Source organism: Bos javanicus, chromosome 1 (genome assembly GCF_032452875.1).
Source record: "Bos javanicus breed banteng chromosome 1, ARS-OSU_banteng_1.0, whole genome shotgun sequence".
NCBI lineage: Eukaryota > Metazoa > Chordata > Mammalia > Artiodactyla > Bovidae > Bos > Bos javanicus.
This window is the reverse complement of record NC_083868.1, coordinates 70,188,111-70,205,567: the sequence shown is the minus strand read 5'-3', so window position 1 is coordinate 70,205,567 and position 17,457 is coordinate 70,188,111. Positions and strand designations below refer to the sequence as shown.

General features: G+C 38.0%; 1 protein-coding gene across 2 annotated transcripts in view; it reads left to right on the top strand.

The window, feature by feature from the left end:
* Nucleotides 1-14,004, top strand: part of OSBPL11 (oxysterol binding protein like 11) — a 91,856-nt gene extending 77,852 nt beyond the window's left edge. For both annotated transcript variants that reach the window (XM_061410971.1, XM_061410965.1), the window contains 2 exons: nucleotides 5,799-5,952; nucleotides 12,310-14,004. In XM_061410971.1, the coding sequence (XP_061266955.1) occupies nucleotides 5,799-5,952; nucleotides 12,310-12,375 (220 nt within the window). In that variant the 3' untranslated portion in view covers nucleotides 12,376-14,004. The remainder of the gene's footprint in view (nucleotides 1-5,798; nucleotides 5,953-12,309) is intronic.
* The last annotated feature ends 3,453 nt before the right edge of the window (nucleotides 14,005-17,457 follow it).

Below are 17,457 nucleotides of genomic sequence, written 5' to 3'. Positions count from 1 at the left end.
ATTTTTCTAAAAAGTAAATAAAGTAGCTCTATATGTGTTAATAAGGTAGTCTCCAGAATGTATTGGCAGTAGTTGCTTCCAGAGAGGAATACTGGGGTCTAGGCTTTCCAGGTGGTGCAATGGTAAAGAATCTGCCTGCCAATGAAGGAGATGCAGGAGATGTGGATTTGATCCTTGGGTCAGGAAGATTCCCTTGAAGAGGAAATGGCAACCCAATCCAGTATTCTTGCCTGGAAAATTCCATGGACAAAGGAGACAGGTGGGCTGCAGTCCCTGGGGTCACAAAGAGTCAGACACAACTGAGCCACTTATTCATCTCTCTGATAAGAAACAGACTTACTCTTCACAGAATGCCCTTTTGTACTGTTTAAATTTTATATCACATGTAAGTATTACTGTATCAAATATAAGGAAGCATTAACCATCTTAAATGAAGTCGCTCAGTCGTGTCCGACTCTTAGCGACCCCATGGACTACAGCCTACCAGGCTCCGCCGTCCATGGGATTTTCCAGGCAAGAGTACTGGAGTGGGGTGCCATTGCCTTCTCCAAAGATCACATAAATGGAACCAAACCATTTATAAGCAGATGTTTAGTACCCATTATGCAAAAACTCAGGTTGGTTCAAAAAATAAAACAGTAGTGATTGAAAAAAAAATTCTTATTTAGGATTTATTTAGGAGCATGCATCAAGGTTTGGTTTGTGGACCCCTGGGGCCCTTGATATTTGTACCAGGTGTTTACAAGTTGAGAAAGCTTTCTTAATAATGCTAAAATATTATTTGCCTTTTTCACTCTGTTGGCACTTGCATTGGTGGTACAAAAGCAGCGGTGGGTAGCACTGCTGGGCCTTAGCACCGTTCAAGGCAGTGGCATCAAACTGTAAAAGTAATGGTGGTATTCCTTGCTGCCCTGCAGTTTTTTTTCTTTTCTACGTTGCAGTTTTTTCAAAGCCATTTTCTTTTAAAAATGTCCTTGAAAAGCAGTACAGATTATTAGTTTTGTTAGATCTGGAACATTCATTACCTACCTTTTTAAAAAATATTCTTCATGACACATTTGGAGTATACATAAAGCACTTGTGGGAGATTATGAAGTACACTGATTATCTGAAGGAAGAGAACTTGTGCAACTGATGGAGTTCCAACCAAACTACCCTTTCTTGAAGCACCATTTTTACTTAGATGATTGACAGACAGATTAAGACTATTATAATTTTAATATTGGGAAGACATTTTTCTTGTAAATGAATGTTGTAAACATGGCATTTAAAGGAAAACAATTGGCAATATTTTTTTTTTTGCTAATAATAAAATTTAAATGGAAACAACCTAACCATTCATTGACAGATAAATGGATAAGCAAGTTGTGATGTGTATTTATAATGAAATATTATTAAGAAGGAAAGGAACCCCACCATTTGTGATAACATGGACGGACCTTGAGGGCATTATATGAAGTGTCAGAGAAAGAGCAAATACTCTGTGGTCTCACTTATACAATTGTTAGTATTTTTTTTTGTATTGTATGATAATACTCCCAGTATTTTTATAATTGGGAGTATTATTCAACCATAAAAAGAATGAAATCTTGCCATTTGAGACAACATGAGTGGATCTGGAGAACATTATGCCAAGTGAAATGTCAAATATGTAAAGACAAATACTGTATGATATTACTTATATATGGAATCTTAAAAAAAAAAAAAGCTCACAGATACAGAAAACAGAGATTGGCATTATTGCCAAAATGCCAGAGGTGGGCACCTGGGCAGTGAGAAATGAATGAAGTAGGTCAAAAGGTACAAATTTCCAGTTTTAAAATAAATGTGATGAGGACATAATGTACAGCATAGTGGCTATAGTTAATACTGTACTGGATAATTGAAAGTTGCTAAGAAAGTAGTTCTTAAAAGTCTTCATCACAAGAAGAAAATGTTTTTGGTAATTATGTATGGTGATGGAGGTTGACTAGACTTATTGTGGTGAACATTTCGTAGTAATACAAATACTAAATTACTATGTTGTATACCTGGAACTAACACGGTGTTATATATCAACCATATATTTCAACAAAACTTTTTTAAAAAAATTCTTAGAAAGGAAGCCAGATTGTCGTTACCAGAAATGTGGGGTAGGGAGTTAAGGAATTGGATGAAAGTAGTCAAAACATACAAACCTCCAGTTATAAGATAAACAAGTACTGGGGATGTAACGTACCTCATGATGATTGTAGTTAACACTGCTGTTTGGTATATTTGAAATTGGTTGAGAGAATAGATCCTAAGAGTTCTCATCTCAAGAAAGAAAAAAAATTTTTTCTGTTTCTCTGATTTTGTGTCTATATGAGAGGATGAATCTTAACTTATTGTGGTAATCATTTCACAATATATGTAAATCACATCATTATGCTGTACTCCTGAAACTTATACAGATCTGTATGTCGATTGTATCTTAGTAAAACTTGAAGGAAAAAATGAAGCTTTTAAAGGCAAATATCAAAATTTTAGAAAACTTTTATCTGTCGCAATGAATTGAAAGCTTCCCTAGTAAAGAGTTTTCTGATGAAATTAGTGATGAAACTAATGAAGGTGATTTTTTAAAATATGACATAATAAAATATGTCAACATCTGGAAGATAATTTTTTTCAGATGATCACTGCATGATAATTATAAAATTATGCATGGATAAAAATTCCATTCAAGATACAAATTAAACCAATGGATTTTCATGTATCAGAGTATGAAAAATTCATTGACATTTTTCAGTTTCCACATTGCAGCTAATCTTTTAAGAACTACCACTTTCTGAGTTTTAATATAATAACAAAGAATTGAGTTATTTGAAATAGCTATTAAAATACCCTTCCCGTTACTAACTATATATCTTTGAGAGGCCATATTTTCTTTATATACTTTAACTGAAACAATATATATCACAATAGATTGAATGTAGAAGCAGATATGAGAATCTGGCTGTTATTGAACCAGGTGTTTAAGAGATTCTCTATGCTAAACTTGTATTATAGATTTTTTTGTCTGCATTCCTGGGGGTTATTGGTTTTTTGTTTTCTTTGGGAGAAAAATTTTAACCACAAATTTAGTATCTTTAGTACCTAGGGCTACTGAGGTTATCTGCTTCTTCTTGAGCAAACTTTGGTAGTTTTTATATTTGAAAGACTTGGTTCAATTTTTCAAATTTATTGATATGTATTTCATAATATTTGCTTATTTTTTAATGTTTGTAGGCTCTATCGTGATGATGTCACACTCATTCTTTGTATTCATGATTCTTTTCTTGATCAATGTGATTAAAGGTTCATTAATTTTACTTAAAGAACTAGTTTTTGGTTTCATTGATTTCTCTCTATATTTCTGTTTTCTTTTTCATTGATTTCTGCTCTTATTTCCTTTTTTCTCCTTATTTTATGCATCGTTTGCTCTAACTTTTTATAGTTTCTTAAAATAGAAGTTAGGTAAAGGTCAGCAAACTTCTTTTGTTAAAGGCTCAGTTCAGTTCAGTCGCTCAGTTGTGTCCACCTCTTTGCGACCCCATGGACTGCAGCATACCAGGCTTCCCTGTCCATCACCAACTCCTGGAGCTTGCTCAAATTCAGTTCCATTGAGTCAGTGACACCATCCAACCATCACATCCTCTGTTGTCCCCTTCTCCTCCTACCTTCAGTCTTTCCCAGCATCAGGCTCTTTTCCAATGAGTCAGTTCTTTGCATCGGGTGGCCAAAGTACTGCAGCTTCAACTTCAGCATCAGTCCTTCCAATGAATATTCAGGATTGATTTCTTTTAGGATTGACTGGTTTGATCTCAGAATGAATATCTTAAGCTTGATGGACTAGATAGTCTCTACCACAGCTCAGTTCAGCCATTGTAGCATGAAAATAGCCATAGACAAAAACAGATAGATATTGCTATATTAAAACAAAAGTCTGCTTACAAAAATGAGCATTAGACCATAGTTTACTCCTGGTTTGGCTTCCGGGATAGCTCAAATGGCACCCCACTTCAGTACTCTTGCTTGGAAAATCCCATGGACGGAGGAGCCTATTAAGCTGCAATCCATGGGGTCGCTAAGAGTCGGACACAACTGAGCAACTTCACTTTCACTTTTCACTTGCATGCATTGGAGAAGGAAATGGCAACCCACTCCAGTGTTCTTGCCTGGAGAATCCCAGGGGCAGGGGAGCCTGGTGGGCTGCCGTCTATGGGGTCGCACAGAGTCGGACACGACTGAAGTGACTTAGCATAGCATAGCTCAAATGGTAAAGAATCTGCCTGCAATGTGGGAGACCTGGGTTTGATCCCTGTTTGGGAAGATCTCCCGGAGAAGGGCATGGCAACCCACTCTAGTATTCTTGCCTGGAGAATCCCATGGACAGAGGACCCTGGTGGGCTACAATCCATGGGGTCACAGAGAGATAGGACTGAAGCGACTTAGCATGGACACACCACTGTGAATATTCTTGTGCAAATATTTTTGTGGACATGTTTTCATATCTCTTGGGTAAAACACCTCAGAGTGGAATTGCTGGTTTGTGTGGGTTTTATGTCTAACTTTTCACATAACTGCCTAACTGTTTTTCAAAATGGCTGCACCATTTTACATTTCTGCCGGGAACATATGAAGGTTCCAGTTCTCATCCTCGTCAACATTTGTTATTGCCTGTCTTATTTAATATACCCATTCGAGCTGGTCTGAAATAGTATCTCACTGTGATTTTAATTTGTATTTCCTTAATGGCTAATGATGTTGAACATGTCTTTATGTGCTAGTTAGCCATTTGTATATCTTCTTTGTTGAAATGTGTACTTATAAATTTTGCCCATTTTTAAAATTGAACTGTTTGTCGTCTTATTGTGTTATAGGAGTTCTTTATAAATTCTGGACACAATTCCTTTGTTGGGTATGTGTTTTGTAAATATTGTCTCCTCATCTCTTGCTCGTCTTTTCATTTTCTTAATGGTGTTTTTTTCAGTAATAAGTTTTTATTTTGATGAGGTGAGACTATCAATGTTTTCTTTTATAGATTATGGTTTTGGTGTTGTAGCTAAGAAATCTTTGCCTAACCCAAAGTCTCAAAGATTTTCTCTTATATCTTCTTCTTAGTTTTATTGTGACATGAGAGTCTAAGGTCACATTTTTGTACGTGGATATCCAGTTTTTTCAGCACCATTTGTTGAACAGACTATACTTTCCCCAAGAATTGTCTTGGCAGTTTTCTTTTGCTTGAAGTCTGTTGAGCTTCCCCTTCCCTGTGCTGTGCCTGCAAATGCTCTCTAACTAGTCAGTTGGAGTGCTCGTAGGGTTCCCCTCATTAGTTTGCCTGCTCTCAGGAATCACTGTCCTGTGCTGCCTTTTGTTCAATATCTGAAAACCATTGTTTCAATATATTTTTGTCTAGTTTCCTAGCTGATTAAAAGTGGGAGGGTAAATATGGTGCCCCTTATTTCATCATGTCCAGAAGCAGAAATGGTGTCTTCTGTTTCAGCTTTTTAAATATTTATTTCTCTTTTTGCTTCTTATTTCCTAAATTTCTTTAAAATAAAATCTTGGTTATATAACTTGGGAAAAAATACATTATTTTTAATTTAAAAAGAAGCAGAAACAGCAGCATCTTGGACATTAACATCAGCAACATAGTATGTATTCTTATAACTCGTGTGAAATTATAGATATGATTCAGGAAATGTAATTTATGAAAATTACTGTTAACTTTGCAGGTATCCATTCTTTTTTTTTTTTTTTGAAGAATGTTTGTAAAGCATGTGGTTTTCTAATTTCAGGCGATTGTGGAAAAATGTGACAGACTCTCTGAGGGACTCGGAAATCGATAAAGCCACAGAGCATAAACGTACCCTGGAAGAACGCCAGAGAACTGAAGAAAGGCATCGAACTGAAACAGGCACACCTTGGAAAACCAAATATTTTATTAAAGAGGTATATGTCCTATATGCCTTCAGACTAAAACTCATTATCTACATAATGAGAACTTTAACTTAGGAGGCTTTTTTGGCTTAATAACAGGTACATATCTTTGTTTCTAAAAATAGTCCAGCTTAACCATGAGCTTTTTTGTGACCTTTTTACAATTTGTCAGAATAGTTTACCAGCAGTTCTGAAGTAGATTTAGGGATTTAAATTCGCCACAAAATACTAAGATTAATCTTTAATCTTAATAATGAATACACAGTTAAAAGTTTGTTGCCATTGTACCACAACAGTGAAATTTTTTCACTTCTAAAGATCACATTTTAAGGGATACATGAAAAAATTAGCCACACAGAGGATAGTGAAGGGGCTAAAATCTTTACAGTGCTTAAGGATAAAAGAATGAAATGGTGAGTGTTTAGACTGAAAACAGAAAATTGGGGCCGTTTATTATAGCTTTCTTCAAATATATATAGGCTTTCACATAGAAGTTTTTTGTCAACTTGGATGGCAGACTTGAGCCAGGCCTAGATCTAGGAGCTTAACATAAGAAAGAATTGTTTATCAATAAAAATATCCAATAATAACAAGTGTACATTTTATAGTAATGTGTTCCCATCACTAAGCTCATATAAGAGACCAGAGCTTATATAGAAGAGTTTAATTCACTGGTTTTGCAGTTAAGACTAAATGATTTCTAAAGTCTTTTCTAAATTTAAAGGTTTTGTTTTGTTTATTACTGTTTGGTAGAACTCAGAGTAAGGTGAATAATGGACCAGAGCCAATGCCAAAAAAAGTTTTCTTGTCCGTAGCCAAGTCTAAGGAAACTCATTGAATTTCAATTGGTCTGTCAGGAGAAAATCGGGAAAGATAATTTGAATATGAATTTTGCATAGCTATTACTCTTAAAAGCACATCATTCATTATAGTAATTTCATTGCTTTAATTTTTCTCATCTTTGGATATCTGATATAAATACCAACTGTTTTCATGGATAGGAATTGAAGGGAAAGTCCTTTTCATCTATTTTTATATGAAAAGATAAAACCATTGTAATTACTCTGCAAGATTGAAGTTTGGTAACCTTGGATTTTTTTCATTTCAAGCTCACTAAGAAAGCAGATATACCAAACACAGGAAAAATTTTCTAAGGGAAGATTTCTATAAATCATTAAAAATGAACTCTATTGGCTAAGAGCAAGACACTGTAATGATAAAAGATGCAACCAAATTTAAGACAGGCCTCCTGTATCTTTCAACTAACATGACATGGAAACATGCTACTTCTTATTCATTCTTTATTTGACAGATTATTATTAAGAGCCTACCACTTAATACCATTATTATATTTTATGATGTTGAATAGACAGATGTAGAAAGTGGTAGCAAGATATGGCAATTGTCCAGTAAAATAGTGATTTTCTTTCCACCTAAGTAATCTTAACCAGCTGCTTGATGGAACAGTAAATTGGAGATGCTGACTCACATTTGGGCCCCTTCAGGTGGTAAGATGTAAGATGACTTTCTAAATGGTGTGCCATGGCAGGGTGCTACAAAATAGATACGTAAGATTTTATGACAAATATTGATTGCCTAAACTCACGGAGAAGAGAAGTGAAAGGCAAAGGAGAAAAGGAAAGATATACCCACCTGAATGAAGAGTTCCAAAGAATAGCAGGGAGAGATGAGATAAAACCTTCCTTAGTGATCAATGCAAAGAAATAGAGGAAAACAATAGAATGGGAAAGACTAGAGAACTCTTCAAGAAAATTAGAGATACCAAGGGAACATTTCATGCGAAGATGGGCACAGTAAAGGACAGAAATGGTATGGACCTAACAGAAGTAGAAGATATTAAGAAGAGGTGGCAAGAATACACAGAAGAACTAAACAAAAAAATCTTCATGACCCAGATGATCACAATGGTGTGATCACTCACCTAGAGCCAGACATCCTGGAATGTGAAGTCAAGTGGGCCTTAGAAAGCATCACTACGAACAAAGCTAGTAGAGGTGATGGAATTCCACTTGAGCTCTTTCAGATCCTAAGAGATGATCCTGTCAAAGTGCTGCACTCAATATGTCAGCAAATTTGGAAAACTCAGCAGTGGCCACAGGACTGGAAAAGGTCAGTTTTCATTCCAATCCCAAAGAAAGCCAATACCAAACAATGTTCAAACTACCACACAATTGCACTCCTCTCACACACTAGCAAAGTAATGCTCAAAATTCTCCAAGCCAGGTCTCAACAGTACGTGAACCGTGAACTTCCAGATGTTCAAGCTGGTTTTAGAAAAGGCAAAGGAACCAGAGATCAAATTGCCAACATCCATTGGATCATCGAAAAAACAAGAGAGTTCCAGAAAAACATCTGCTTTATTGACTATGCCAAAGCCTTTGACTGTGTGGATTACAACAAACTGTGGAAAATTCTTAAAGAGATAGGAATACCGACCACCTGACCTGCCTCCTAGAAATCTGTATTCAGGTTAAGAAGCAACAGTTAGAACTGGACATGGAATGACAGACTGGTTCCAAATAGGGAAAGGAGTACATCAAGGCTGTATATTGTCACCATGCTTATTTAATTTATATGCAGAGTACATCATGAGAAATGCTGGACTGGATGAAGCACAAGCTGGAATCCAGATTGCTGGGAGAAATACAAATAACCACAGATAAGCAGATGACACCACCACTATAAAGAAAGCTGAGCACCAAAGAATTGATGCTTTTAAACTGTGGTGTTGGAGAAGACTCTTGAGAATCCCTTGGACTGGAAGGAGATCCAACCAGTCCATCCTAAAGGAAATCAGTTCTGAATATTCATTGGAAGGACTGATGCTGAAGCTGAAACTCCAATACTTTGGCCACCTGATGCAAAGAACTGACTCATTTGAAAAGACCCTGATGCTGGGAAAGATTGAAGGTGGGAGGAGAAGGGGACGACACAGGATGAGATGGTTGGGTGGCATCACTGACTCAATGGACATGAGTTTGAGTAAACTCTGAAAGTTGGTGATGGACAGGGAGATCCAGCGGGCTGTGGTTCATGGGGTTGCAAAGAGTCAGACACAACTGAGCAACTGAACTGAACTGAAGCTCATGGAACAGTCAAGTCACATCCTGTGTATGACAGGACCATGGCTTGTGCTGTGAGAAGCACTGCAGAGTATAAATGAGGCTGATGAGCTAGCTGAAGCTGGTACCCCAAGGTTCATAACAACTTTGGAGCTCTTGCCATCAGGTATGGCTCTTTGCTAAGAAAAATCATATTACTGATAAGTCTGTTTTGTCTTCCTGTGGTCCTAAACAGAATGCTAGATACATAGTAGGTGTTTCATCCATATTGTTATGAGTAACAAGAGCCTTTTCATTTGTTTTGTACTTTCATCATTGCTGTCAGACCAATTACAGACCAGTTTGAAATTGGCTTTAGATGGAGTATGGAATAGAGTCTCTTGGTATAGAACAAGGAGAGAGAGTAATCTGAGAAAGTATAGGTGAACTTAAGTGTTTCTAGAATCATTTGGTAATACCCACCCTTTTTTCCTAACCATTTTTCATTGACATTTAGTTTATTAGATCTTCTTTGCCTTTGTTCAGTCGCTTAGTCATGTCCACCTCTTTGTGACCCTATGGATTGCAGTACGCAAGGCTTCCCTATCCTTTACTATCTCTTGGAGTTTGCTCAAATTCATGTCCATTGAATCAGTGATGCCATCCAACCATCTCGTCCTCTGTTGTCCCCTTCTTCCTGCCCTCAGTCTTTCCCAGCATCAGGGTGTTTTCTAATGAGTCAGCTCTTCACAACAGGTGGCCAAAGTATTGGAGCTTCAGCTTTAGCATCAGTCCTTCCAATGAATATTCCGGGTTGATTTGCTTCAGGATTGACTGGTTTGATCTCCTTGCAGTCCAAGGGACTCTCAAGAGTCTTCTCCAGCACAACAGTTCGAAAGCATCAATTCTTTGGTGCTCAGCCTTCTTTTATGGTCCAACTCTCATATCTGTACATGACTACTGGAAAAACCATAGCTTTGACTCTATGGACCTTTGTCGGCCAAGTGATGTCTCTGCTTTTTTTTTTTTTGCTTTTTTTCCCCAACTCTTTGCAGTGCCATGGAGTATAGCCCATTATGCTCCTCTGTCCATGGGATTCTCCAGCCGAGAATACTGGAGTGGGTTGCCATTCCCTTCTGCAGGGATGTCTCTGCTTTTTAATATGCTGTCTAGGTTTGTCATAGCTTTTCTTCCAAGGAGCAAGCATCTTTTTATTTCGTGGCAGCAGTCACTGTCTGCGGTGATTTTCGAGCCCAAGAAAATAAATTAGATCTTCTGTTTCCTCCCTTTTGTGATTATACACATCCATCAGAATCTGTATCCTCTTAAATGGATGTTTAAAATTTCTTAAGATGTGTATAAATGCAAACAGGAAGGCTTTTACAGAATAGTGGGCCATATTGGAGTCAGATGTGCTAAGTTTCCACTCCAGCTCATACCTTGGATAGTTTATTTACCATTTCTCACTTCAGTTTCCTCACCTGTAAAATGTAGGTAGGTGCTAAACTTCCGTGGTGGCTCAGTGGTAAAGAATCCACCTGCTAATGCAGGAGACACAGGTTCTATCTCTCATCTGGAAGATCCCACATGTCACAGAGCAGCTAAGCCCGTGCACCACAACTATTGAGCCTGTGCTCTAGAGCCTGGGAGCCACAACAATGGAGCCCATGGTGGGTGCCACAACTGCTGAAGCCCACGCACCCTAGACCCCAAATGCCACAACAAGAGAAGCCACCACAGTGAGAAGCCTGGGCACCACAACTGGAGAAAAGCCCATGCAGCAACAAAGATCTGTCACAGCCAAAAATAAAAATAGATAAATAAAATTATTATTTTTAAGTGTAAGTAGATATACAAAAGTGGTACTGGAAAGAACACTGTCCCTTCCTGGGTGAATTTGGGCTGTTCATTTCACTTCTCAGAGCCTCCATTTTCTCTTTGAAATGAGATGGTCAGATGGCACAGGTTAACTTGTAAACCTAGCATTCTGTAATGTGATTAAATGACATCAGAGTATTGCAATAGAGGAGGAAGATTGAATTCAACACTGAATATGGGGCTAAGTAGGAGTTATACCCAGCATGTACGATGAGGGAGTGGATGGAAAATTACCAAGAGACCTTGGTCACGTGTCAGTGATGGTGGATCGAGGGAGGCTGTGATTAGATCAAAGGTGGGAGGAGAGGAGTTTCATTGGATATCAAAGATGAGAGGATTCTTGATAAACTGGTTCATTGGGATTTTTTTTTTGGCTAAAACAGAGTTCAGCAGGCCTAGAAGGCTGAGGCAAAACTGGAGACTAAGGAGTCTTAACTTGAGAGTCTGGTCACTATGAGCCACATAATTGCTGACCATAAGTTATTTTTGGGACAGGGTATTGTAAATATATATATTTTTTAATTTAATGCAAATATATTGAAGTCGATATAGGGATTATGGACAGAGGTTCAAATCTGACTTACCTAACCTCATTGCCAGAGAAGGCAATGGCACCCCACTCCAGTACTCTTGCCTGGAAAATCCCATGGGTGGAGGAGCCTCGTAGGCTGCAGTCCATGGGGTCACTAAGAGTCGGACACGACTGAGCGACTTCACTTTCACTTTTCACTTTCATCCTAGGGACGGGGGAGCCTGGTGGGCTGCCATCTGTGGGGTTGCACAGAGTCAGACACGACTGAAGTGACTTAGCAGCAGCAGCAGCAACCTCATTGCAGAAACACTAAATTTCAGTCTTAGCTACTGTGACCTCAGCTCTGCTTTTACCCCAGTATGCTGTTTCACACATTCTTGATGGCACTTTTTTCCTCACTTGGTCTTCTCTTGTCTTTAGTAAACTCTTTGACTGACTTTATCTCCTTTTGGTAACCTCCTGTTCACAGGAACCAGGGAAAGCTAAGGGGTAGAGTCAGGAAAGAACTAGAAAACAATACTCAGCTACTAGAATGCCATTTGCCATGTAGAGAACAGCTGGTACCTTGGTGACCGTTTTTCGTGCTCCACCTGCTGCCTGTCACTCCGTGGGTGAGGCTGTCTGAAGCATCTTGGCAAAAGTAGCAGAATTGCTACAGATGACTTCCATGTGGAGCACAAACTAGGTCTTCCCAGACCAGAACTTCTCACCTAATCCTAGCTAAACCACACATACTTTCTGATGTCTTAAGCAAAAGAGATCTTTTCTTTAAAAACTTTTGTGTTTAAATGTGAAAATAGAATTCCATTTCAGTAAAAGCATGGCATCTAGTTTTGGTTACTGATTCTGAAAATACTAGAGGAATGGTTCTTTAATTTGTTTTTCTGCTTGTTTCAGGGAGATGGCTGGGTTTATCACAAACCCCTTTGGAAAATAATTCCAACAACACAACCAGCAGAGTGACATATACTATCTAAGACTCAACTAAATGAACTTCTCTGTTTACCCTAAACCCTCCCAGTATGGAGTCATTGCACTGAGTGACCTGCTTCCTGATTGCACAGACTGAAGCTAATCACACACGAATGTACCGATAGGGCACCGTAGAGCTGCAGCACGACCAAAGTGTTGAAGAAGCACGGTGGACTTCTCACCAAGCTGTTCATGTGATATGAGCAATATCATCTGAAAACCTTTCACCTGAATTATTAGATGATTAATCTCTTACCCAGTTTCTGCTCCAGATTGAATCCCCTGTTTTTGCATGGGGGCAGCAGATAAACACAACAGTGAGAACTCAGTGATTTTAATTTCTTTATAGTGAAAATTGAAGTCTCTTTTAGAGTTTGTGCTTTGCTTTCTGTTAGTAGCTGAAGTATTCGCTACTCTTACAACAAACCAAGAGGAGGAAGAAGATGACCCAGAAGTGGCTTCAGCCATTGTGCCTGAAATCAGTGTTAAAAAAAAATCAACCAGGTTGTCATAACAAGGCATTCTGTTCCTTCAAAGAGACTGTGTGCCTGTGTCTGAGGAACTTATCCATTATCCACCTCTGTTGGAACTCTCTTTTAAAAAGTATATTTATAAATTGATTAGAATTATAACCATGGAGAATTTTTTCTTCTGAGCATTTTAATATACTTGAAAACAACACTGACTTGAAAAATTTCAGAACATTTTTCAATACCTAGTTTTATTAAATATTATACTTGAGAGACAATTTTTTAAAATGTGTTCATGTCAATATGATGAGATTTTGGCCTTTCTCAAGAACTGAGGCATTAAAGAACATAGCAAATATTTAAAAATAAAACTGTTACTGTTTTCCTTATCTTTTTTTCATTTGTAGATTAATATCCAGTATTATGTGCTATCCCTCTGGATAAGTATGCTTTATTTTACCTCCGTTCACTCAAAATTTAAAACAACTATTCCTATTTGTCAGTAATTCAGAATTTTAATATGTGACTAAGTGCATGTATGATATGGTTTTGCTTTCTTTTCAAGGAAACTAAAATGCTGAAGAAAGAGTATGAAATAAAAAAGATACCAGGAAAAAAGGTATCAGGAAGTTGTATTCAGGTACAAATCTTTTTTTTTTTTAAGTATTTTATTGAGGTTAAAGAATTACTGACAAAAGAATAGTGCTAATTATGGCTTTCATCATTCATTCAAGTATTTATTGAGCACCTGCTTATGGTACTCAACACTTGTTTTACTGCAAGCTACCTTAATTTTTCAAGAGTGGTGCCTTACTCTGTTTCTCCTGATGTGGTCTTCCAATCAGTGTGTGTAACATATAGCTATTATTCATCAGCCATTGTAGGTAGCTGTATCTGTTGCATCAACATAAGATGTTTAAGCTTTGTGCGCTGATAAATTGTGTTTTATTGAAGGGGGTTAATAGAATGAAAACAGCAAAATAATTTTTTCAACAAATTGTAAGTTGTAAGAAAATAATTGGTTTATGTACAACCATTTTAATGATTCCCTTGTTCATTTTTGCTGTGAAATGCACTGAAAAAAATCTCAAAATGAATTATAGTTCATGTGTTGGAAAGATTAAAAAATAATAAAACTGGACAACAGTGATGCCTTTGTCTATTTTATGAGTGGAGAGAAATAGAAAGTTGAAGTTACTGCTCTATTCATTTGAGAAGGGCATTTATTTTATTTTTTTACATGAAACTTTTAGTATTTTATTCATTTTTCATAGTTCTACAGTATTAGTAAAAATAATGGTCATTATAAATAAGTATAAAATGGAAGTTGATGAAAAACTAACCCAAGTTGATGAAAAAATAACCCAAGTCTTCCTTGACTCCCACCCTCCCCCAAAGAAACTAGCTGCTGCTGCTAAGTCACTTCAGTCATGTCGGACTCTGTGCGACCCCATAGACGGGCTGCCCCACCCCTGGGATTCTCCAGGCAAGAACACTGGAGTGGGTCGCCATTTCCTTCTCCAATGCATGAAAGTGGAAAGTGAAAGTGAAGTCACTCAGTCGTGTCCGACTCTTAGCGACCCCATGGGCTGCAGCCTATCAGGCGCCTCCATCCATGGGATTTTCCAGGCAAGAGTACTGGAGTGGAGTGCCATTGCCTTCTCCGAAGAAACTAGCTAGTATATGGCAAATATCCTTTTCACATGTTATCTCTAGGCATGTATTCACTTTGTGGTGGTAGATGGTTTAGTCACTAAGTTGTGTCTGATTCTTGCAACGCCACGGACTGTAGCCTGCCAGGCTCCTCTGTCCATGGTGTTTTCCAGGCAAGCTTACTGGGGTGGGTTGCCATTTCCTTCTGCATCTTTTATTTTTTTTTATTGGAATTAGTTGTTTTACAATGTGCTGTACAGCAAAATGAGTCAGCTGTACATATATATATATATATATATGTACACATACGTATATCTGTGTATATGTGTACATATATATATCCTCTCTTTTGGATTTGAGAATGATGTGTACTTTTAAAAAAATTATTTATTTATTTTTGTCTATCCTGGATCTTCATTGCTGGGTGGGTTTTTGTCTGGTGGCAGAGAGCAGGGGCTACTCTCTAGTTGCGGTTTGCAGTGGCCTCTCATTGTAGAGCATGGGCTTCAGGGTGTACAGGCTTCAGTAGTGGCTCAGTAGTTGCGGCTGCCGGGCTCGAATGCAGGCTCAGCAGTTGTGCCACAGGAGCTTAGTTGCTCCACGGTGTGTGGGATCTTCCCAAATCAGGGATTGAACCCACATCTCCTACACTGGCAGGTAGATTCTTTACCACTGAGCCACCAAGGAAGCCCAGGACATTGATTTTAAATCCTTACCTTCAGGAATCTTTTGGGAAGATAAGGGAGTAAACTTAGTTGTGTGTTTTTTTTTTAATGAAATATTTTAATTTTACTACTTAAGTAAATTGGAATAGAAGTTTTTATTTTGTTCTTTGAACCATTTGAATGCTCATTTATTTCTTTGAATTTTTGAACCATTTTAAGAATTACTGAAATAGGATTTTTTAAATTCTTGCTAAAAATACATTTAAAGTAATTGAAATCTCCCCATGTTGACAGAAGTGAAGTAATACCACTTTAGGGTAACTGTTTTACCTTGTCCTTTTAAAAAATAATAATAATAACCTATGAGTCCCTTTTTAAAATATATTATTCATTTATTTATTTATTTTTGGTTTCTCTCCATCTCCGTGGCTGTGCATGGACTTTATCTACTTGGGGCAAATGGGCACTACTACTCATTGTGACGCCCGGGCTTCTCGTTGCAGTGACTTCTCTTGTTGTAGAGCACAGGCTCTAGATGCACGGTCTTCCGTAGTTGAGCACGTGGGCTGCTGCTCGTGAGCTCTAGAGCTCGGACTCAGTGGTTGTGACACAGAAGCTTCGTTGTTCTGCAGGATGTAGGACCTTCCTGGACCAGGGATCAAACCCGTGTCCCCTGCATCACCAGGCAGATTCTTATCCACTATACCACAAGGGAAGTCCCTGTCCTTTTCTTGACATCTACTGCAGCTTACTCACCTAACAAGAGGTCGAGGCCTCTTCTGGTTTTTGTTTTGTTCTTTTAGTCTACACCTTCTTAATTGGTCAGGGAAGCAGTTTTTGTAGCAATTGTGTCTGTCTTTTGGGCCAAAGTTTTAAATATACACTTTTGTTCTGGCTATGAGAAATTGTGTGTTAAGAAGTCCAAGACTGGAAGTGACAAAAAGTAGGTATTCTGACTTTTAGGTTATGTATTGGGTGAGGTATGGCAGCTATATGTTGATTCACTGAACTCTGCAAGTTGTAACCATCAACTGTAATACCTACTTGTCACTAAAAATAAGAAAAAAGTATTGAGTTCCTCACTCCATAATCCTCATATATTACTCTCACTGTAAATATCTGATACTTGATGAACCAACTTCTACAGATGGATTCTTCAGTTCAGTCTCTTAGTCATGTCTGACTCTTTACGGCCCCATGGACTGCAGCACGCCAGGCTTCCCTGTCCATCACCAACTCCCAGAGTTTACTCAAACTCATGTCCATTGAGTCGGTGATGCCATCCAACCATCTCATCCTCTGTCACCCACTTCTCCTCCCACCTTCAATCTTTCCCAGAATCAGGGTCTTTTCAAATGAGTCAGCTCTTCGCATCAGGTGGCCAAGGTGTTGGAGTTTCAGCTTCAATATCAGTCCTTGCAATGAATATTCAGGACTGATCTCCTTTAGGATGGAGTGGTTGTATCTCCTTGCAGTCCAAGGGACTCTGAAGAGTCTTCTCCAACACCACAGTTCAAAAGCATCAGTTCTTTGGCGCTCAGCTTTCTTTATAGTTCAATTCTCACATCCATACATGACTACTGGAAAAACCATAGCCTTAACTAGATGGACCTTTGTGGGCAAAATAATGTCTTTGCTTTTTAATATTCTGTCTAGATGGATTCTTAAGATTTATTAATTAATTTGGTAAGTCTGAAATTTTGTTAAAAATATTGCCTTAAGATGAAAGCTAACTTCTATTCAATGTGTTCCCGTAGAAAGGCAAATTGGTGTGATTATTCCAGAATCTACACTTTGGAGAGATTCTTTTTAGCTGTTACAGTGACTGGAAACTGAGTGATGATTCACCAGAGATAGTAGAAAAGTTAATATAAGATGATTCTACCACGTGTGTGTTAGTCACTCAGTCATGTTCGACTCTTTGCGATCCCATGGACTGTAGCCTGCCAGGCTTCTCTGTCCATGGAATTCTCCAGGCAAGAATACTGGAGTGGACTGCCATTCCCTTCTCCAGATTTTACCATATGGGGGATAGAAAAGACAAAGCTCATACACATGAAAATTCTAATAAAATATATATTCTAGTGGCATAAACAACAACAAAAATTCCTATTTGGTCCAAAAACCAAATTGCAAAGGAAATTCTTACAAAACATTTTCACTTAATGTTCAAACAACCCTGTGAAGTTGTAAACTCAGGGATGGGTGTTCATACTGTACAGATGAAGAAATTATTGCTCAGAGAGTTTAGTGCTCACTTCAGGTCACTTAGCTAGAGTTTCATT